The sequence below is a fragment of the Gossypium hirsutum genome, chromosome A01 (assembly GCF_007990345.1).
Source record: "Gossypium hirsutum isolate 1008001.06 chromosome A01, Gossypium_hirsutum_v2.1, whole genome shotgun sequence".
Lineage (NCBI taxonomy): Eukaryota > Viridiplantae > Streptophyta > Magnoliopsida > Malvales > Malvaceae > Gossypium > Gossypium hirsutum.
In genome coordinates, this window is record NC_053424.1 from 1531086 (window position 1) to 1555355 (window position 24270).

General features: G+C 28.7%; 3 protein-coding genes across 3 annotated transcripts; 2 read left to right on the forward strand and 1 right to left on the reverse strand.

Annotated features, from left to right (window-relative positions):
• The first annotated feature begins 406 nt into the window (after positions 1-406).
• On the forward strand, positions 407-1347 carry LOC121232078 (photosystem II repair protein PSB27-H1, chloroplastic). Its single transcript, XM_041117500.1, has one exon. It carries the CDS (start codon positions 633-635, stop codon positions 1146-1148), a length of 516 nt encoding a protein of 171 aa, XP_040973434.1. The 5' UTR covers positions 407-632; the 3' UTR covers positions 1149-1347.
• Positions 1348-16188: 14841 nt separating this feature from the next.
• On the forward strand, positions 16189-19046 carry LOC107928935 (uncharacterized). The gene is made up of 6 exons (XM_041117504.1): positions 16189-17155; positions 17225-17430; positions 17526-17745; positions 17918-18003; positions 18278-18369; positions 18454-19046. The coding sequence occupies exons 1-6, from the start codon at positions 17066-17068 to the stop codon at positions 18702-18704; spliced, it is 945 nt and encodes a 314-aa protein (XP_040973438.1). The 5' UTR covers positions 16189-17065; the 3' UTR covers positions 18705-19046.
• A 2418-nt stretch (positions 19047-21464) lies between these two features.
• LOC121232081 (ELMO domain-containing protein A) lies at positions 21465-24270 on the reverse strand. The gene is made up of 10 exons (XM_041117507.1): positions 24137-24270; positions 23571-23682; positions 23196-23302; positions 23014-23082; positions 22821-22936; positions 22667-22721; positions 22459-22579; positions 22325-22372; positions 22141-22235; positions 21465-21974 (listed from the first exon to the last, which is right to left on the reverse strand). Exons 3-10 carry the CDS (start codon positions 23289-23291, stop codon positions 21873-21875), a joined length of 702 nt encoding a protein of 233 aa, XP_040973441.1. The 5' UTR covers positions 23292-23302; positions 23571-23682; positions 24137-24270; the 3' UTR covers positions 21465-21872.

A 24270-nucleotide genomic window follows, 5' to 3' on the forward strand; every position in this document is an offset into this window, starting at 1 on the left:
AATGTAACTTAATAATATAAGATATTTAAAATATATATTAAAAAGTCAAAAAAAGGTTGATAAGACTAGTGAGTTGTTCGAGCTGAGTATTATTAAGCTCGAATTCAGCACAATCAATAGTTTCTTGGTCTTTATTTTTTTTATATAATGTTTAAAACTACTCATAACCCCTCCCAACTTTTAAATATGATAAAAATGCGCTTTAACGCACTCGAACCCATACCCTCTTGCACTGGCAATAAATTTGATGCCAACTAAATTAATATTCAATTGACTATAAGAATTAAATTTTAAAAATCTCATAATTACCATATCAATATTATTAATCAAAATCAATAATTATTAAGTAAACAAAATTAAAGTTGAATCAAGACTTCAACTTTTGTGAGCATAGTGGATGGACGAAAATGGAAAAAGTATCCTTGTGGTTAAGACTAGGAACACTTGCATGAAATTAAAGACTCAAAATCTATTTGCCACCTTGGACATTGGTAAAATCTATATGAGATATCATTGAACCATTTCAACCATTGAAACTCATTTTTAGATAAGGTGATAAGCCCACGTGGCACTAACCCACTTCTCCTTTACATGCACCAAATACTCAAATTTCCCTTTCTCCCCCAAAAACCATGGCTTCCCCATCGCTACTAACCCCTACCCCCAAGCTCCAACCCCTCCTCCCCACCTCCGGCGCCCCACCACCCTCTCCTCTGCCGCACCAAAACCAACACCATCCTTCACGTCGCCACTTCTTGTCTCTTTCCGCCGTCACCACCGCAACACTATCTCTTTCATCGCTTCTGACACCACCACAGGCATTCGCAGCCGAGGACGAGGAGTACGTAAAAGAGACCTCCGATGTCATCAACAAAGTGAGGAACACCATCAGCATGGACAAAAACGACCCTAACGTCGCCACCGCGGTGGCGGAGCTTAGAGACACGTCGAACAGTTGGGTGGCTAAGTACAGGAGGGAGAAAGCTTTGTTGGGTCGAGCTTCGTTTCGTGAGATTTATTCGGCATTGAATGCTGTCTCGGGACATTATATTAGCTTTGGGCCGACGGCGCCAATTCCGGCTAAGAGAAAGGCGAGGATTCTTGAAGAGATGGATACCGCCGAGAAAGCTTTGTTGCGAGGAAGATGATGAAATGGATCAACACACATGTTGCTTTGCTGCTTAAAACTTTCGAGATTTTAACGGCTTAAAATAGTTATTGAATTTTATTGAGTTTGAGATTGCAAATTTGCAAATTGGTGATCCAGTTTGTAAATTATGATAAAAAATGATGATATTATTGTAATTCAATCCTGAAAAATAAAAATTGTCATCACACTTAGCTCAATGAATATGAGAGGTGCCTCTACTATAGGGATATGATCAAATTAGTCCTTTTAATATTAAATGAATCAATTTAGTTCATGTATTATTTAAAAAAATCAAATTAAGCCACATTATAATAGAGCTAATATTTAATATTTAAAAGATATCATTTATTGTTTAAATGAAATATTTTGTTTAAAATTAAATGCAATTTAAAAAATAAATTTTGAGACATTTTTTATATAGTAAATCTTAACTCTATTACAATTTGGACTTATTTAATTTGTTTTAATAGTATATTGTCTATATTAATCCATTTAATAATAAAGGGACTAATCTGATCCAAACCCAATAATGTAGGGAGCTCTCACGTACTTTAACCATCACAATTATATTTGAGTATTTAGTTGACATCAATTTTGATTAGTGGTGCATCCAATCTAGAATTCTTCATGGATTGGGGAGGTTGAATTCGAGTTAGACTTAAGTATAATATTAACATGCTCTAAGTTTGTGCAAGCTTCGCTTGGATTGAAATATGACCTTAAAATTTTACATAAACTCATCTATATTTTAAATTGCCAACTCAAGTCTATTTTGGAACCGTCCATATTATTTTTCAATTTAAAATATATATATTATTTTTAATTTAATGTTTAATATTTTTTATTTTGTCATTTATTGAATTTTTACATATAATCATCTGAACATGTTTTTAGTGTTTATATTATAATATTATATATTATTATAAATTTAATTTTTATGTGTTATAAATTATATAATAAAATAAATATCAAAATCATACATGAGTTTTGATCTAAAGTGTATTATCATTTACAAGTTTTGGTTTTGTGCGATTTTATATATAAAATTTTGATTTGATTTTATATATACTTTGTCAATTTAAGCCTTATCCTTTTTTTTTAGCTAAATCTAAGAGTTAACTTTTCAAAAAAAAAATCAAATAACTATTTTAATGAAAATGTTGACTAAAACAATAATTTTTTTAACGATGTTGGTATGGAAAATCGCGCAGTGGTCCGCATGTACTTTATGTTGACAAGATATCATTTGTATTATATATCACAATAATAAATAATTTAAATTTTATGAAAATAAAAAATTCAAAATTTAAAAATATTAAGAAGAAATACACGTGAATTTTCACGTTGGTTGTCATTTAAAAAAAATTAATGTTTTAGTCAATATTTTTGTTAAAAGCCAACAATTCAACTCTTTTTTTATAGATTGATGGTCAAATTTAACTATCTTTAAAAATGTTAAGAGTCAAATTTAACTCCAAAAAAAAAAAGAGTGAGATAAAAGATGTAAAAGTTAAAAGCTAAATTTATCTTTATGCCTATAATATATTACAAATATGGATGAAAAAATTATTGTCTAATTTAAGTGCTAAAAAATTTATTTTAGCTTTTCATTTTTTTTTTTGCTTTTTTTAACCTTTAAACTTGCATTTTCTGTGAAATCACCTCAAAATGGATGAAAAATTAATGATTTATAACTTTGCTAATGTGGCATACACATGGATAACGTGTTAGCATTTAATTAATTTTTTTAAAAATTTAATTAGATGATAACATGCCACCCACATAGCAATCTATATGTATGCCACGTCATCGAAGTTAACAAATGATAATTTTTTCATCCATATCGAGGTGATTTGACTAAAAAAATACAAATTTAAGAACTAAAAGAAACGAAAAATTAAATAAAAAACTAAAATAATTTTTTTTCTTTAAGTTGGAGGGCAAAAAATAATATCATTATGCTAATAAAATAAATCCAAAAAATCGACTAAACTTACTTACTTATTTTAGCTAATTTTCGTCGATTTGCTTTGAATTAATAACAAAAACCCATTTTGGTTTTAGTGTTATTTCTTGATTTGAATAGATCGAACCCAAACATGGATGGGCAGTTTGGCCCATTTCTTTCGTTTTTGAAGGGTCTAATTCTTGTTTTAGTCCTTTTAGGTTTAGCTAATCTATTTTAGTTTGACACAATTTTATTTTATTAGTATGTTCAAATTAATAGTACTATTAATTATTGCGGGTAAAGTGATGTAGATTTTTATGAATCTATTAGCATTTATTTACATTGTTTTCAATTTAGACTTACTAAAAATATAAAATTAATAATGCTAAATTATTTGAATTAAAAATATTATAATTCATATTAAGTCCCAAAAATTTTGAAAATTTTAATGAAATCTCTTTAAAAAATTTAAAATTAACAATACTTTTAAAACTTAATATCAGAATCCATCATTAATATTTACTTATAATTCTGAAAATAAAAAAAAAAAATTGAGTTAAAGAAGATGTTAGCGCTTGAAACATTTATGGGATAAATGAGATGTTTGGTTTAAACATCATCTTAGACTTCTTTTGTTATTATACATTTCCGTTTTATTATTTATGTTTGGGGTTCGTGGCTAACCCTCCGAATAATGTTATTTTCAAGACTTGAACTTATGTTCTCCTCTTTGGAGTGTAATGTGGCACCCAATCACTTATTGGTTCTCCAACTTTTACTTAATTATAACGACACAAATACTATTTCTTTAGATTTTAATCATTCAAGTTCGACCTTAATCTTACCTAAATTACAATTCAATTAGTTTCAAATTGATTATGATTTAAATCTTGTTATATTTTAGATATTATTTCAATTACGAACGAAGGAAAAAAAGTAGTTAGTGGGCTTGGCTCTCCAAAAAAAAAGTAGATTTAATATTTTTTCCATTAGATTTTTATGAAATTACATATTAGACTTTTATGTAAAAATAAATTTTTTTTATAGATTTTACAAGTACAAATTATCATACAATCACAAACATACAATAGCAAATGCAAGTTCAAGAGTTTACGAAGTAGAATTAAATTAGTATGAAGCATAAATGGACGAAAAATTGTTCAAAACCTATACATGATGGGACTAGAGACTTATTTTAACACTTTTTTCCATTTTCAAATGATCGGTAGGGATGGGAAATGCCACTGAAGTAAGTACCAGTAAGAAATCTTAATTTTAATTAAGGATTTAGGGTTTAAATCATTTTTTAAAATAATTAAGATATGATTTAGACAATTTGAAATTTTTAGAATCAATTTAAAAACATTTAGAATTGATATGAAGTTGAATAGGTGTTTAGGACTCAAAACGAGTCCCAAAAAGTCAAAATGACTTGAATTAGTGCAGAGTCATACAGTGGCGCGACATGCAATGTGGCTTACTAACTAGCAAAGTCACAATGTGGGATATGCAATGTCACGACGTCAAGTGACGAGGTCACGACGTTGTGATTTTGCGATTGCGACTTGACTTATTGAGTATGCCCAAAACACTTCAAAATGTTTTCGTAAGTTCCTTTATTCATGATACATATAACACATGCTTAAAAGTCACTTAAATATGTACAAAAGTCATTATAAAACACTTTAAATTTGTAATTTACAATCTCCAAAGGTAAGTAACCATGCATATCATCGATTTACCAAAAGAAGAATAAGATGATAAAATAACAAGTGAAGCTTTCAAGCTCAAATTTAAACAACATTCAATTTAAGGACCAAGTAATATGAAATTAACATATTTACTAAGTAGACACACTAGTATATGACACAACTAAAAATATGTCTCTTTCATACTCTTGCTGGTCTTGATGATAGTGTAATGTCTTGAATTGAGCTAGGCTTCAAGAGTTTCCAAATCAACAATCTACACACAAAAACAACGGTGCGTAAGCAATTAATGCTTAGTAAATTTAAATGGAATTCACTATACTTATTTTGTTGGAGATGAACATACCAAATGCCATAAGAAATATAAACAATGCTAACAATAATCAGAACCAACACATAAGGCAAATTAAGCATGAAAGCTTATAAACATGTCAACAATGTCAACTTTCGTTATACATATAAGGTAGTAGGCATAAATAATCATTAATCTGTTACTCAAGTTCACATCTCAAACATTTCCTATTCATTCGCATCATTTAAATACATATATGTATAAAACTTTTTGCCCAATGTAACATTAGTAAGATGGACTTGGCTACACGGAAATCCACCACCACAAGAATGCTTGTGAGAGCATAGAATTACACCACACTATGACATAAAAGTGCAAAGCCCAAAGGCATCATGTACATCACTACACCACACCAAGATATTCTTCGAAAAGATGGTGTACTTCCGATGATTCGCAACAAATGCTAAACCATCGAAGGACATGATATAGCTCCAACTCTATAATAACACGTACATAAATGTGCATATGACCTTAATTGGCATGCCAACTATATTCTAAGTTTTCTATCAAGTTTACATGGGCACAAGAACCAAGTGAGCATTTACAATGAAGTCCTATTGTGCATAACTATAACCTTCATAGATACTCGTGGTTTCCATTTTACAAAGCTCATTTGCTTGCCCTATTCTTGAACACATAGCATCATGAATCTAACATACATTCAAAATATGAAGCCAATCATACCATTGTACACATATAATATCCCATTTCAACTTACTCATTATAACAACCAATTAATATTTCTTTTTAAACATACAACTATGTCTTCATGCTACCTTGCCTATCATGTCAACTATATCGATGTATACTATATTTCTACATTCAAATAACAGGTTTAATAAATTAAATAACTAGCACACAACAACAACATGAAAACATGTAAGTTCCATGATAACTTACTTTTCCCAAAAGCAACAAAAATGGATGGAGGCTTATCCAAAGCCTTCAATCTATCACCTTTTCCTTTCCCTTGCCAAAAACCACATCTGGAAACCTCTTTCTCTTCAAATACATGCAATCAGTTTTCTCCAAATGTCAAAATATTAAAGTAACGCCTAATAGCCATATTAATAGCTCAACTAACATAATAATGCTCATAAAAGTGAAATGGAGTGCCAAAATTATGAGAAACCATGAAAACTTACATTAGTTTTCACTTTCTCACTCTAACTCAAATTTCCTCTCATGAGGGCTCAAATCTTAAGTATAAGTTGTGATAGCCCGAAATAGGGCCTAATCGGAATAGTGGTTTCGTAACCACAAATCCGAAGTGAAATAGTTTAATTTTATAAATTTTTATTAGTTACTGATTGATTGAAATGTTGTGTGAAAATATGGATAGGAAATTTTAATGCTTTAGTGCTTAATTGAATTTTTAGGACTAAATTGAGAAAAATGCAAAGTGTGTCTAATTAGTGATTAAATGACTTAATTGAATTATTGCATGAAATTGGAAGTGTTTATGTGGCAATTAGACCATAAATTAGTGTTATGGACACAAAAGGGTATTTCTAGAAAAATATCTAAGTAATGGGTCAAGGGCATTTTTGTCCAAATTGGGTAAAAGACAAAATAAAAAGAAAATAAGTGTCCATCTTCTTCAAAAAAATCAGAAGCTTGCTGCCGAAAGTTTCAGGTTACCATAGTTAAGGGTTTTGATTTTCCTAAGCTCAATTGTAAGTGATTTCTTGCCCCGTTTTTAATTATTTTCGTATTTTTATGCTTATTGAAGCTTGAATTTCATGTTTCTACTATTTAATTTAAATGAAATTAAAGTTTAAAAATTGACCCATTCATGATATAATTGTAAATTGATTAGTGATGTTAGATAATGAATGTTTGAAGTGTTAATTACAAGTTTTACTAGATGAATTTCAATGAAAAATGTTGAAAAAGGGCTAAATTGTGAAAGATGGTAAAGTGTGCATAAAGTTGTGATTTTGTGAAATTGAGGCCGTTATGAGCATGAAATATGATTTAGTGAAGTTTGAAATTTAAGAATTTAGAGAATTTTATTTTTACGAGCTTAGGGACAAAAGTGGAATTTTTGAAAAGTTATGGGAAAAATGTAAATGTGTCAAAATGTTGTGTATGAATTGTATTTGAATGGAATATTGATAAAATGTATTAAATTGTGTTAATATAGATCAAGAAAGAAGAAATAGTGCAAGTGATCGGGGAAAAGAGAAAGTTATCGACTAAATTACAAAAATAGTCGTTTTGCATCCGAGGTAAGTTATATGTAAATAATAGTTATATTTGTATAAATTGTGAATTATATTTGATATGTGAATTAATATTGAATGTGGAAGGAAAGTTGTTCATGAATTATTCAAGTGATAAAGTGTTGAAAATAAAGTGTTAAGTGTAAATTCCCGGTTGAACTTAGGAATAGAATTGGATACAAGTGACATGTCACTAGAGACCAGTGTTACAGTGTTACAGTGAGTCCCGGGTGCTGGGTGATCTAGCATGTGTTGCAGACACCTGACAGCTTGTGTGAGCAGACCCATGGACATTTCCAGTGTTATTGATCAGTGGTAGCTTCGGCTACATTTCAGTGGTAGCTTTGGCTACATCCAGTGGTAGCTTCGGCTACATATCAGTGTGGCACTTATGTGCTAAATCTCTACGTATCCGTGTATATTCCAAGTGTTCAACGGGATTAATAATGAATTAAAGTGAATATGAAATGTTAAGTGTGAAAATGTATATGCAAGTGAATTGGTAAGATTGTGTATGTGTAAGTGATTGAAATTGCTAAGAAATGTTTTGATTAGTTATATGTTAAAAGTGTTAATTATTAATTGAGTAATTATTGTTTACATGTAACTTACTAAGCTATTTATAGCTTACACATCTCTTTCTTTCCTTTGTTTTATAGTGATTTGAACTTGATCGAATAGTGGACCGTCGGAGCTCGTATCACACTATCATAACCATCTCGGTATTATGTGCTTTTCAAAATGTTTAAACTATGGCATGTATAGAGTCTTAATCATTTTGAGCATGTCCAAATGATATGGCTAATGTTAGCTATTGAAGTAGTTATTAAAGAATATGTTTTGGAGTTATGTATGTTTAAATGGTAACTAATTCAAAGAAGCAGTTTCTTTGACAGCAGCAGTGACGTGAATGTGAAAAATCACCATAAATAGTAGAAATGGAATTAGAGGGTGAATGATATATAGAATTAAAGCTTATCAAGTCTATTTTTACATGAAAGAAAAGGTGTAGGCAAAGGAATTTTATATTTTGAGATATTTAAATTTTAGTGAGACAGGGTCAGAATGGTTTTTGAAGTCCCCTGTTCTAACTTTAGAAAATCATTATAAATTGTACAGAAATAATTATAGGTCATAATTTATATGTTTAGATTCCTTAGTGAGTCTATTTTCAAAATAAATTAATGGTAACCTTATATGAATTCTGTACAATTAGATATTTGATTTTTAGCACCAAGAGGTCAGATCTGTCGAGCTGTGAAACAGGGGATACTTTAATGAATAAACTGTACTAATGTGCTAAGTCAAAAATTCTGAAAATTTTATGGTAAGTAGGAATATGAGTCTAGTTTCACGGAAAATTTACGGATTTAAATTTTGAGTTTCGTAACTCAATTTATAATTAAATTAGTGACAGTTGCGCAGGTGGACAGTGTTGTTATGAACAGTGAATTTAATTTTAAAAGCAAATTTTTATGCTCCGAATCGGTAAGTTAAATTGGATGACATCTCGTACTCGATTCTGGAGACGGTCTCGGGTAAGGGGTGTTACATAAGTTGTTAAAACTGACGTCGATAATTGCAATATAGAACGATCGCAAAGCAAAAAAGAGGAAGAGAAATTCACTAATGTTGAAAACTGAATAATACAAGAGGAGTATCGACTACATCTATTTAAAGGTTGAAAAATCTTATTCTAATTAATGTCAAATAGAAAGAGTATAGCTTTATACGGTTTCTACTTGTGCAGCATGATTCGAGTCACACAACTCTAACATAAGTGCTTACAAATGATTATTTTTTGAAGGTTCGAAAAAATATCAAATTTTTTAAAAGGTAGAAAATGATGAACAAGCTTTTTTTTCTCTTTCCCTACAATGGCCAGTCAAGGTGCTGCCGTTTTGGGGTTCTTTTTCTCCCTTTTTATTGATTTATAATATATAAAATACAGGTATTGGTCAAATAGTCCAAGGCTAACAAAGAGGTGTGGTATAAATACAATGTAAGGCCAATTTTAAGCATTCTAATAACCTCTCAATAATCTAAAAATAAAAATAAATTTCTCATCAGATATACAAACAAAATTATTGGAACAATCCCATACGAAACACTCAAAAATTTTGAGGCGGTACACCTACACAGAACAAATACATATGATGAGATTCGAACTTGGATACTTAATATGCGATATGTATTTTTATTCAAGTCCTATCATTTCGATTTATTTTATTTTTATTTTTGTTTAAATCCTACCATATGTAGGTCTTATCCGTATTTATTTTAATTGAGGTTCAGTTTAATTTATCGACTTGATCATACTCTATAATTATTTTGATCCTAATTATAAATATTCTTAAGTGTATTTTGTACTTGCATTTATTATACTTGTAACTTGAAAAAAAATGTTATTGCTTTTGTTAAATTATTAATAATTGAAGAAAATAATATTTCAATTTACTTGCTGGAATCATAAATTGAGCATGTTGATGCATTAAAAAGAATTGTATTTTTATTTATATATTTTAAAATATTTTTCATATACCGTTGCGTGGATGAATTTAAAAGTAAGGTTAATTATTTGTTGCTTTTTGATATAAATATTAATAAATATATATTATTTTAAATTACTAAAAAAGGAAATTTGTTGAAAGCTTTGCATAATTACTAATTAATTAATCATGGAGTCCCTACTAGTGTTTGACTTTTAATGAATAGGGGCCAATGAATGTATACATTAAAACCCACCCGTAACTTTAAAAAGTGAAAATAATAAAATATTTGAATAAAAAAAGAAAAATAATAAAAAAATAACCCCCACCCCTACATTAATAAGAGACAAATAATAAAATATTTCAATAAAAAAAGGAAAATATTAAAACCTTTTCCATAATAATATTAATTTTATTTTAGATATTTCACCATAATACCTTTCTATGCCTTATTAGATAATCATTGTACTAAAAAAAAAAAGGAGATTTATTGAAAACTTTCCATATTTACTAATTAATTAATCATGGTGTTCTTATTGCAATAAAATAAAAAACCATGGAGTTAATCAAGAAGCTGGAAATTTTTTTTCGAGGGGTTGAAATTAAATTGTATATTTTTATAATAGTAAAAATATAATTTCATCATGTTATTAATTTATATTTTTATAATTTTAAAATATTAAATTAAATTTTTGTTCTTTTTAAAATGTCAAAATATAATTTCATTATTACTAATTTAAAATTTTATAAATTATAAAAACTAAAATAATAAATTTTTATTTTAAAGGCCGACATCCTGTAAATCCCTGGTTCCACCACTGCATGGAGTTCTACTAGAAGATTAAGTGTTTTGACTTTTAATGGCAAAGGGGCCAATGAATGTATCCAAACACACCCATACTTTAAAAGGGAAAATAATAAAATATTTGAATAAAAAAATAATAAAACCCTTTTCATAATAATTTTTATTTTATTTTAAATATTTCACCGTAATACATTTTCAGTATCAACAGAATTTGAATTCTAATTATTGAAATATAACAATGAGTCTTAATAATAATGTTGTGGCATTCCCATATATATAATATGTCATAAGTCTTTATATTTTTCATAAATTTAAATTTTAATTTCTGTACTTTTATATTTTAGAATTCAATTTATCTACTTTTATATTTTAAACAGTTTGACTGGTAAGTTCTACGTGTCGATTTGATGACTGGTACAGTGTATCAATTCTCATCGATTAATGGAAGAATATACCTTAGACACCCAAGTCGATTTGATGGTTAGTGTCGAATATCGAAGACGAAAATTATTTAGATTTTGGTTAAAAGGTTTGTGACGTTCAAAGTTTTTCTATAAAAAAAAATTAAATTGTTAAGAGGAGTAAAATGAGAGCTTTTGATTTGATATAGGCGGTGGGAACGAAAAGGGTCATACAACAATAATTTTAATAACTCAATGACTTAAATGAAAACTTTCAAATAGTTCAATGATTATTTTATAACTTTTTAAAATTGAAAAACCAAAACATAAATTTATTAATAATTTAGTGATACGAAATAAAATTTACCCAATTTCTCTTCGTATCTAAAATTATTAAATCAAATTTAATATATCACAATTGTTACCTAACTTTTGACTGTTTGAGACGTGGCCATTCGAACTTACCAGTGGATAAGCTTCAAATTTGTGGTTCTTTTTATTAGTTGAGTCAATTTTATTGATTTATTCGTGATTAAGTTTTTTTTATAGATATTGTTATTAATATAAAATGATGTGTGTTCGAGTATGTTGAGATATATTATTTTTTTATTTATGGATTAAGGACGAATTATGAATTATTTTAAGTATTGTATATCGAAAAGAGTTTATTTAAAAAAAAATAATGATTTATTAACTCATTCTTCAATTTGCTAATACATTTTGACAAAAATTAAATGGATTCATCAATACAACCTAATTTTATCAAACATTTTCTTTCAACGTTTGATACGGTTAGACAATAAATCGAAGAACCGTCGAAAGAGTTGGGGGGCAAGTGGTTATATATAGATATTTATTATAAGGGTCAATATGATCTTTGGTATCTGAATTTGAATTTTTTTAATTTGGTATATAAACTTTTTTTTATTTAATTTGATACTTAAATTTGACTTTTTTCTTAATTTGGTACCTAAAATTATTTGGTGCCTAGTTTGGTACGTGAACTTGGCATTTTTTCTTGATTTGGTACCTAAGTTTTTTTTAGTTCAATTTGGTACCTAAATTTAATAAATGTTATACAAATTACACAAAATACTAATGGTGTTTTTTTTATGCTACAAAAATATTGTCAATACTAGAGGAAATTCATGTTAAAAAAATAAGTATTGAGTTATGCTTAGCGAATTAATATTAAATAAGAAAAAAAGAGTTTTAAAAACTAAAATTAAAATAAATTCATTAGTTTCAATTAATAAATTAATTAATCAAAACTAAAAGAATTTGAACATATAAAATACAAAAAAAATATCATATCATCTGTGACATGTCGGTCATTCATTGATTATTTTTGCTACCTCATAAAAAAATAACATTGTTAGTATATTGGAGTAATTTGTAAAACGTTTGACAATTGCAAGTACCAAATCGAACAAAAAAAATATTAGGTACTAAATTAAGAAAAAGAGTCAAGTTCAAGTACTAGATTAGGAAAACGTGTCAAGTTTGGGTACTAAATTGGACCCAAAAAAAGTTTAGATACCAAGTTAGGAAAACGTGTCAAGTTCAGATACTAAATGTCATAAATTTATAAATATATATATAAATTAGGTAAAAATATCTATCTAGTCTCTTTCAATTTCAATATTAAGTAAATTGGTCCCTTCAAAAAAATTGGAGCAATTTAGTCTTTGTCAATTTCGAAAGTAAGCAACTAAGAACAATTAATCACGACATTAGGTTTTTTTTATCAATTTTGCATAATTTTGATTAGTATAATAACAAGCTTAGACCTTGATGTTTATATAAATTTTGCATAAATGTTGTCAGAATGTAAGCGTTGCGAGCTAAATTTGTTAATTAAGATGAAATTGACATAATGTGTAAATATTGTGGGTTAAATTTGTTAAATCAACTTAGAATTAACAAAATGTGTAAACTTTGAGCATTAAATTTGTTATTATACCAATAAAATATATAAAATTGACAAAAAACAACAATATTGTGATTAATTGAACTTAGTTGCTCACTTTTGAAATTAACAAGGATTAAATTGCTTTGGTTTTTTGAGAGAGATCAATTACTTAATATTGAAATTGAAAAGGACTAGAGAGGTCTTTTTGCCTAAAAATCAAATGCGGTTTTGGTTGAAATGGTAAAAAATCAATAGAAGAAAGATTTTGAGATATTGGGTTCAAATCCCATCATTTGCACGTATTTTTATGTCAAAAAGTAAAGATACCCACAATATTATATTTGTTGCTTTATAAAAATATCGAGCTTTTGTTAATTTTACAACTAGATTAGAACTTGGTTAAGAGTGACACTAACGCAGTCAAAAACTTTATAGTACTAAATTTTGTTAAAAAACATTTTATTCTCTTATCTTGTTAATATTAATTATTTTAAAAAAATAAATATTTCAATAATTATCTTATCTTTGAAATTGAAGGATTTTATATTGAGAGTCGGATTGTATTTTATTCTCTCTGTTCAAAAAATGGATAAATTAATTCATGTACATTAGATTAAAGAATAAGCTGGTTCTTCTATTAAAAAATTAATATATTTTTACTATTCAAAATTGGTCATTATAAGTTCAACATGAAGCATACATGGCATGCCACGTGTTAATGTTTGATTATTCTGTCAATTACATCAGTTTTTAACCGTACAAATGTATAAACCCAACAAAATATAGATTAACTGAATTTTGTCATATTGTAAGCTTAAGGACCTCCACTAAAACAATTTCATAATTTGATAATTTACTAAAAAATAATTATTTTCCATATCCGTCAACCGAATCTTTGAATGCAACAATCTATACAACCAATTATTTTAATTCATAATATATATATACTTACTAATATTTTAAATTTTAAGAAATAAAAGAATAATGAGCAAAATCAATAAAATAATATAATGAGAATTTTCTTTTAAATATTAAAAGGTTAAAAATTTTATTAATTGAATCGATAAGGGTCTCTCTTATTTTTAACTTGTAGTTGAGAGTTCGATCATCATTTTAAATATAGAGTAATTTTAAAACTCGTAACTCATGACTAATGTTTATTCTATTAATGGATCTATCGAAGACGAAAAATTAATTATTAAATTCACTCTAGGTAATACTTAAAAAAAAATTAATTGGATTAGATTGTTTTGACTTGGTCGGTTTGAAAAGGATTAAATTATGTTTATTTATTTTTAAAAATTTATTTACATTAAATAATAATTTTAAAAAACCATTAGCATGAGACTGTAACATATGTTTGCTGTCCTTGTCAGTTGTACAGATATTTCTGTATTTTGTCGTGGGTATCATGCATGTGTTCCACGTTTGTTTGTCTTTTATTAATATTTATTTTATTAATAAAGTAGAAATTGGCTTTATCCAGAGTAAGGATAAAGTTATGGGTCGGTTCTAGGTTCGGTTTTAAAAAAATTTCAAGCTTTGGCTGATCGAGTAGCTCGTTTTAATGTTTAGAAAATGATTAAAATATTTTCAAAATTGTTTATAGAATAAAAATATATTGTTAATATATTAAATATTAATTCGATTTTTTTTATATATTCTTTTAATTTTTGATGTATCAAAATGAAGGTACACTCAGAAATTATTATTTTTCAATAATTTTTAAGGAAAATATTTAAATATTAAATTTTGGCTATTAGTCCTTATATTTTACGAAAGTTATAAATTTAGTTTATATATTTTTCAAAATCTAAAATTTCAGTTCTCAACAAACGATAACTATTAAATTCATTAAGTTAACTTTTCTTATTTTCATAATTTGATGTGATAAACATATTATCATATGTATAATATAATGTTAGCTTATTATTTCCACGTATTATTTACTAAAAATTCGATTAATAAATTAACGATTATCATTTGTGTGAATATATTTTTAAAATTTGAAAAGTAAAGAAATTTAGAATGATCTAACTGGAGAATATGAATTAAATCTACAACTATACGCATAATACAAGACTAAAATTTTAAAATTAAAAAGTATAAAGACTAAAATTAACAAATTTAAAAAATACAAAAACTAAAATTAATCAAATTAAAATATAAAAATCAACCCACCGTTTTTACAAAAATATAAAAATTTGTCAAAATATTGGCTGAATGTGAAAACTCGAATTCGTCCTCGGAATCTTGCATAAGTTTCAATTATTTTTGTCTGACTTTTTAATTCACTAAAATCCAAAAAAAGTGAAGACAAAAAAAAAATTAAAAATATTAAAATATACAGAACAATAAATTCTTCTATTTCTAAATTATAAATTTAATCTTTATATTTTACTTTCTTCATTTTAGTCTCTATACTTTTCGAATTTATCAAATTTTAATCATTGTGTTTTTTGAAATATAAAAATTAAATTCGAACCCACACAATAGTAATTAAATTTATTTGGTTAAATTATGCTATTAGTCCTCTACTATGCATAAAGTTGTAAATAATAGATAAAAGTACCATGAAGTTTTTGTACTAGGAGCTAAATTGTATTTTACCCTCCTTATTCAAAACTTGAGTAAATTAATTCTTATACATTAGATTAAAGAACAAATTGGTCATTCTATTAAAGATTTCATTCATTTCTACTATTAAAGCCTAGACATTGTACGTCGGAATGAGGTACATGTGGCATGTTACATGTATCTATCTGTTTTTTCTGTCAATTATGCTAATTTTTAACAATAGAAATAAAATAAATTTTGATCCGAAAGGACTAGTTTGCTCTTAAATTTTATGTATAGAGACTAATTTCCTTATTTTTTTGAGTAAAAAAGATAAAATCTAAGCTGAATCTTACTATAGGGGCCTCATGGTACTTTTACTTCAATAATATTCTTGTTGTTCAAAGTTTTAAAAATAGCGGAAGTTAACAGGATTTAATTACTGTCGTTTGACCTGAACTGAATTTTTCAAAGTTTGAAATATATAAAGAAAAATGACCTAATTATGAATATAAAAAATATGAAATTAAAATAAGGGACTAAATCCATAACTATGCGTAGTACAGGGACAAATAAAAATTAACCCAAAAAGTGCACTGTTCAATCTTTCAAATTCTGGGATTCAGCTGAGGGTGAGAGAGACAGATGAGTGTCAATAAATAAATCAATAAAGAAAACCTCAAAAAATCCATTGCCTTTCATTTTATTTCTATTTCACTTTACTACTTTTATTTCTTTCTTTGAAATCAAACTTCTGTTCTTCCAATTTGATACTCTGTTCTTCCCAGTTCTTTTTTCTTTTTCTGTGCTCTGTTTATTTTCCCGGGAAAGTTGAAAATTTTCTTTTCATTTCAGTTAGAAAATTGCTCTCGTTGAAAGACCTAAACGTTTGAAATCATGGGTTTTTGTTGAAACCAAGAAATCTTTAAAATTTCCCTGCCTTCGATCATAAAAAATAAGAAAAAAGAAAATTTTCCCTCATTTTCTCTCGTTTTCTCGGGCTTTCTATTGTTTTCGTTTCTTAACTTGGGCTTGAAATTACTGTGTTTTGAAAGGTAAAGATCCACTATTTGTTTCTTCATCGTCGATCAAAACAGAGCAAGACTCGAAGTTTTCTTTCTAAAAAACGTGTTTAATTGAATCCCCTCTTAGTTTTCGTTTCTCGTTTTTCCTTAAAATTTTCCCGAGAAAAGTGTAATCTTCAAAATCCAGCAGGGACCGAAAAAATAGTTTGAATTAAAAAAAGGTTGTCAACTTACAAACAAGATTCTTCGTTTTCTCACTTCAGTTTTTCCCTTTTTCCCCTTAAATTTTGCTGTCCAAACGTCAAAAATTAGGAATTTTCTCTTCAAAATTCACATTACCTAAAATCACGTCAATCTCGCTCTGCTTTTTCTCCCTTTGATTTCTTCTACTGTTCATCAACACCAAGTTTAAAAAAAAAAACCAAAAAAACAACACCACCAAACTCCCTGCGCTTTTTCTTGTCGTGTCTTTATCTTTCTTGTCCAAAAAACCATGATTTTGGACTCTGTTGCAAAGCAATCCAATCTCGATTGCTTCCTTCAATGCACAACTCCCACTGTTAGATCTCAATTCCTCCCTAAGGTAAACTAAATTCAGTGTGTTTTTATTCTTTGTTTTCGAACATATTTGCTTATTTTTTTTTAATTACAGAGTGAATTTGGGAGCTTGAATCGATTATGGCATCCATGGGAAAGAGAAAAAGTTGAATATTTCACATTAAATGATTTATGGGATTGTTATGATGAATGGAGTGCTTATGGTGCTGGTGTTCCTATTGTCTTAAACGACAATGAAACCTTGGTTCAATATTATGTTCCTTATTTGTCTGCAATTCAAATCTTTACAAGCAATTTAAGGTAATAAAAAAAACCAGATTTGTCTCTTTTTTCCTTTTTCTTTTTGTCTTTTTGATGTGTTAGTTTGAGCAAAAATGGTGTTTTGTTTGTTGCAGGGAAGAGATAGAATCTGGTGATGGTGATTGTTTTAGTGATTCATGGAGTACTGATGACAGTGAAAGTGATAAATTGTGGCGGTGGGATGGTTGTTGCTCCTCGGAGGATGGTGGTTCCGATCAAGATAGTGTTTGTCATTTGAATAATCGTTTGGGGTACCTTTACTTTCAATATTTCGAGACATCGACGCCTTACGGACGAGTTCCACTCATGGATAAGGTATCTGAAAATTTGAAAACTGATTCCAATTGTAGTATTTGATTTAGTTTGATTTGAATCGAATCGAATTATAATACGTGTATGTTTGATATAGAATGAAGTTGAGATCATTGCTTTATAGTGTACGAAAAGCATTGGTAGATTCCATTTGACACTTTCTTTTTGTTATTAGATCAATGGATTATCTCGAAGATACCCCGGTTTAATGTCGTTGAGGAGCGTCGATCTTTCTCCGGCTAGTTGGATGGCAGTTTCTTGGTATATATCAGAACTTTACGTTTCTTATCTATGTTGTTTGATTTCTTCATTTAGAAAAAAAAGGTTATATGTGTCGGGATTCAAATCTCAAAACCCTAACCCTTTATGAACCTAGTAGACTTCGACTTTTCATTTGCATCGTTTTCTTAGTTAGGGAGATATGATCCTTTGAAGATCCTCTAAATACATAGAATAACTTCAAAAACTTGAATACACCTATGTCGGAAATGTACTCGTAATTAACATCGGGTTACGGTTATTCTTTGCTTGTTAGGTACCCGATTTATCATATTCCAATGGGAAGGACTATAAAGGACTTGTCCACATGCTTCCTCACTTATCATACACTATCTTCTTCTTTCCAAGGTAACTTTTCACTCCATATACATATAGATGTGTGTGTGTGTATGTGCTTGTTTAGTGATATTCTTTATTCTTGGTTGATTTTAGAAATCAATCCCGAGGATGACATCAAGCTAGCCGGAAAGAATCTAAAGGAAAAAGAGGGCAACATCTCTCTTCCACCGTTTGGGTTAGCAACTTACAAGATGCAAGGGGATGTGTGGTTGTCCTCCTCCGGTTGTGGAGGAGGGGACCAAGAAAGGCTATTGTCACTTTTGAGTGTTGCCGATTCGTGGCTAAAGCAACTAAGCGTTCAACACCATGACTTCAACTATTTCTTGGGTATTCGACGTGGCTAAAAAAGCCCTTTACATCCCTAAGAAACATGGGAAAAAGTTCACTCATCACTCATCTATCATCAAAAGCCAAAAAAAAGGAGGAAAAAAAAGAAACATTTTGGTTTTTTAGAATCTTTAGTTATGGGGATGCTTTTGAGCACTTGTTTGAAAACCCCATTTTTAGGCCATGTTTTTAAGTTTGTGGGCTTTTGTTGTAAAGAAATGGGCGAGATTTGAGAGTTAGTGTAAGGCTCGTTTAAGCTTTTGAACCTTTTTTTTCCTTTTTTTTCTGGACTGTATTATATGTTTTCTTTTAACCTTAGTATAAAGCTAATGAAAATGTTCTCAAGAGTTTTTCCACAATTTCTTTATAGCAAATATCGATTTCTTTTTTTGTTGATTTGTGGTTATGTTCTACTAACTATTAGAGATTGTGTGACTTTCCGATACTTATTCTGTTTTTGTGGTACGTACCAAACAACTCAAGTTTAATTTATATAGAACTATTCTTATTCTATTTGACTTTGATTAGAACAGAGTTTTTTAAAAATTTATATAAAATTACTTTTTTCAATATATAAAGTTGATACCAATTTGCATGTTAGGGATGGTTTCATTTCCCATTCCAAAACCATCCAAAAGCATTTCAACAAACACTTGGGGAGCACTCATACATACTAAAATAAGATTAGCCTATATGAGTAAAAGGGTTAAATCACCATACATCCTCAAATTATTGTTTGGATTCTAAATTAGTTTGAATTTTTCAAAATATATCAGAATAAGTCTTTTCATCAGCCTAGTCATCAATCTTGCGTGGTAAATGTTAGCTCGAATATGATATGGAGCATATTTGAAACACATGAATTAAAATTTAAAGATGTTTGCTTATCACACTGGATAACTTGGATACTGACAATTTAAGGAAAAAAAAAGAATAATACTAATTCCAATGACATTGTATGTTTTTTAACTCGTTGAACTTAAATTATCTATATAATAGATGGTATACGCATGCTTAAACTTTTTATTCACATGTTTTCCACGTCAAATTCAAGTTGGTGTGTCAAGCTTATGAAAGTACTTAATTGATATGTTGTTGATATTTTGAAGATACAATTAGAGTATTTTTTAAGGCTTAGTAATCAATTTAGAATCTAAACCATAATTTAATGACATGTGATGAAATTATCTCTTTTTTACAAAAATAATATATCTATAGCTAATTGTAAATATCAAGTTACCCAATTGACTTTAAATGATTGCGGTGGTATAAAGAGAATATAGAGAATTAATTCGATTGGCATCTATCGGTGCGGGAGGACGTGGGTTCGAATACGTTGAAGCGCATTATTCTCCTATTTAAAAGTTAGAGAAAAACTATAAATAATTCTAGACATTGTATAAAAAAGAGCAGATATAATAAAAACTTATAATAAAATTAATATTTACTTGACTTAAAAGATTAGAATAGGATAGATTACAATGTTGCACCTACCCATGATTTAATTGTTTTTGATCAAGTCAGGTTAATTGGCTACCCAAATACAATGAATTAACAATGTAATGAACATTTTTCATGTTTTATAATTTCTGGTTTGAAATTTTTGAAATTAAAAATGTCTAAAGTTGATTTTAAGACAATCCATCTTAAACATGTTTTTTTAATTTTTAATTTTATTTGATTTTGAAAGATCTTAAAACATGTTGTAAATTTTTTTAAATTTTTATATATTTGTCTTAACTATATTTCGTATGAGATTTAAACTAACATACTGATAGAAAAATTAGATTAATACGATATTAATATTTTAAAGTTCAGTTCTCAATTTAAAAATTGAACTATAATTTACCTATATGATGAAATCATCCCTTTTAAAAGAATTGAATTTTGTATAGCTAATTGTAAATATTAAGTTACCAAATTGACTTTTCAGAATCATTGGGGTGGGGGACTATGTATTTTAATTAGTTACTTTAATCCAATTATTAGTAATTTTTTAGCCGTTTAATTATGAAAAGTTATAAAATAGATACTTAATTATTCAATTTTAATAATGCACAAGTTTTAAAATTGACATTATAGCAACTTTAATCCTTAATATTTATACATTATATCAATTTAGTCTTAATTCTAAAAAATGAACCCTCAACATTTACATGTGTAATTTGGTCCCTTTTTTTATTATATATTTTTGCTTTTCTTTGTGACACTTTCATCTAAAAAGCCAAAACAAATTATTAGCTAAATTTGATTAAAAATATACAAAAAATGGAAACACAAACAAAATCCAAGTAATAATTTTAATATTTTCTCATTCTTTTAAAATTAACACTCAATGTTACAAAGAAAAGAAAAGCAAAGCTACAAAAAAAGAGATCAATTTACATAATGTGTAAATATTGAAGGTTATTTTTTTAGCATCAAGACTAAATTGACATAATTTATAAATGTTGAGAGTTAAAATTGCTATTATACCAAATTTAAAAACAGCCAATCTTTACCGGCTGATGATAAAAAAAATAAAATTGAACAGTTGAATGACAAAAAAAAAACTAATTAGATGACCAAAAAAAAAATTTACTAATAGTTGGATAACTATTACGGTAATTTACCTTATATAACTTTTAACAATAGTTACTTGATTGGATTAATTTATTAATTTTCGTAAAATATAAGGACTAAATTCCGGATTAATTTTTCAATTTATGTAAAGGAAAGAAATGAAATTCAAAATTAAACCTTAAAACAGGGTACGAATGCAAACAAAATCTACATAACATCCTAAACTTTATCATAACACAAAAAAATTTATATGAACACTACACGAATTTATGATTTACCTAATTTTTCTTATTAAAAATCACTTTAAATCCCATATCTGAATTGGCAAATAAATAACAACTTCAATGAATTTGTTTTAAAAATATATATAAAAAAACAAGTAAAAATGGCAAATTATTTGTGTAACTTGAGACCATTACTATCCTAGGTTGATTGTTGAAGGGATGCCTTCAAGGCCTTATCAGTTTAAGCTCCGGTGGTGTCCGATATAGGGTACGAATCTCGGTCGGAAAACGAGCCCTAGGATAAGAATAACATATATTTTCAAGTCAATTACTAGCCGTTAGATTTGAAACATCCCCGTGTCATTCGGGTGAATTTGGCCTCTCCGGCCAAAGCCGGAGCTACTGGTATAACAAGCTGTATGCCGACAAATCCTGTATTCTGTGAACATTATCCGAACACAGTTCTCTCTCCAGCTGCGAGCTCGTTGCTTGTAAAACCTTCTGCAGAAAAATGATAATTACGATTCAAAGCAATGTATTCAGAGCTTTTTCCATCCGAATAAGATATGTTTTTTTCGGGGATAACGGGCTCGATATAACCTGAATAACGGTGGTTAACAAAGGGAATTGGGAAAATTTATCGAAACATGAACATGGGGATGCGTACATTGAATTCCATGTAGGAAGCTCGCATCTCGAGCCACTGCGCATCGACCATTTCAAAAGCTGTACAATATAGTACATCGAAGGCTTCTTCGTCTTCTGCAATTTCATATATAATCACGAGATTGAATTAATACACAGAACAATAATGCTCGATCGAAAATGACTGGAATCAACGGTTCCCTTACCTCCTAATAGTTTCACGAAATTGAATCCGGGGAGATTACTTGGTTTTTCTGCAAAAAAGGAGCATAGATTACGGAACGACTAAGGAATGTAACGGAACATGTCGACGAAAAATAGATAATATTTTCCGACGAACCTGAATATAAATCCAACATCTGAATCAACATAAAAGATATATTGATGCCGGCAACGGCGAAAGGGTATTCCCAAGTTGCTCGAGTTCCGTCTTGTTTAAGTAAAACCCTACGAAAAGATGCCTTCATTTTGTGTTGTTATTAGTCTATAATCCGATTCTCTTGCGGAAATCTAAAACACATAAAAAAGAAGAGAAACGGAAGGATTACCGGATATGTTCGGCCGTAAAACAGCAAGTTTTCCAGTGAGATGAAACCACAAGCCCTAAGGGGAGAAGTTTTCACTTTTAGATAACATAAAATTTAGATATCAAATATACAAATTCAAAAAGAATTGGATAGAATCGAATCGAAAGAATCGTACCGAAAATCAGTGGACGGATTAGGGCCTTGCCATCCCATTTCTTTCCACTGTTCCGAGACCAATCCTTTTAGAGCAACATTAGGAAATGCAATGTGCCACAATTCTCTGAGAGCTTCCTGTTACACCGAAAATTTTATACGATCAACTATTCGACTTATACGATATTAAAGCGTAAGCTTTTTGAATAAAGTACCTGATGATCAGGACGAGTCTCATCAAAAGGTATTTGTATTCGTTTTTGAAGCTTTTGAAGTCTTTGTTCCTATTGAGAAATTAAAGAAACTAAATGTATACACACGTACATGGTTATATATAAGTAGCAAACGTATATTATCGAAGTCAGTCCAAGTATTTCGAGTGAATATTCGAGATTACCTGAATAGGTGTCAAAGGGTAGTCGAGAAACTTGTCGCTACGCTTATTGCTTAACCGATTAAGAACCCCTCCTATCCACGATCGTGATCCAGCCATAGAATAATTAGCTACAACAACAAAAAGATCGATAAGAAATATTCAGAAATGCCAATGATCTATCGGTATAAAAGCCTATTCAACCGGTTTCCACGAGACATCAAGGTTTACCATTGTTTTCCCTCTGCTTGGCTACATATGGTATATATTTAAACATCTTGAACAAACTTATGTTTAAAACAAACATACAAAGGCAATCAAGATACTCGTATAATTTCCTGAACTTTAAAGAGGAATGCCGAAAAAGAAAACAAGAAATCATCAAGAAATTCGACTTACTAAAAATCGTGAGTCAACCGTGATATGGTCATGAGTCGAACCGTCTGTCCATTTCAACTCGTACGATGTCGGAAAACTTCGTCCACATCAACAACACAAAATACAAAGATACCTAGGGAAAAAAAAGAAAAGGAAAGAAAGGAATTTTTGGATTCGTTATTCCGTTAATGACTCAATTATTAGCGTATTTCCATTTCGATTACTGAACTATAAAAAATTTTAATTTCCTTACTTTTTACATTATTTCTGTTTTAGCCATTTCGTGATATGATCTGTTTCTAACTGGTATGATAATATATTTAATCCTTAATACTTATTCATTATATCGATTCAATCCTAATTCTAAATAATTCAATAAATTTAACATTATTCTTAAACGCATTCTTTTAAACAAAAAAGAAAGATCGAAGAAATGGGTAACAAATGAATCAATCCAATAAGAACACAAAATACAAAGATACCAAAAAAAAAGGAACTTTTTAATTGCAACCCCGAAAAGAAAATGTAATTGCATTAAGGGAAAATCAATAAAGATGAAAACTTTGAAAAAAAATAGGTATCTATACCTGTTGTTATTGCATGTGTTGGGGAATAAAAGTTGGTACCTTGAAAGGCCTAGTTGAAGAAAAGGAGGGAAAGGAAGAGATAGGGAAGGTGAACAATGACAGCATGTTTTTTATTTTCATTGGGCGGAATTTTT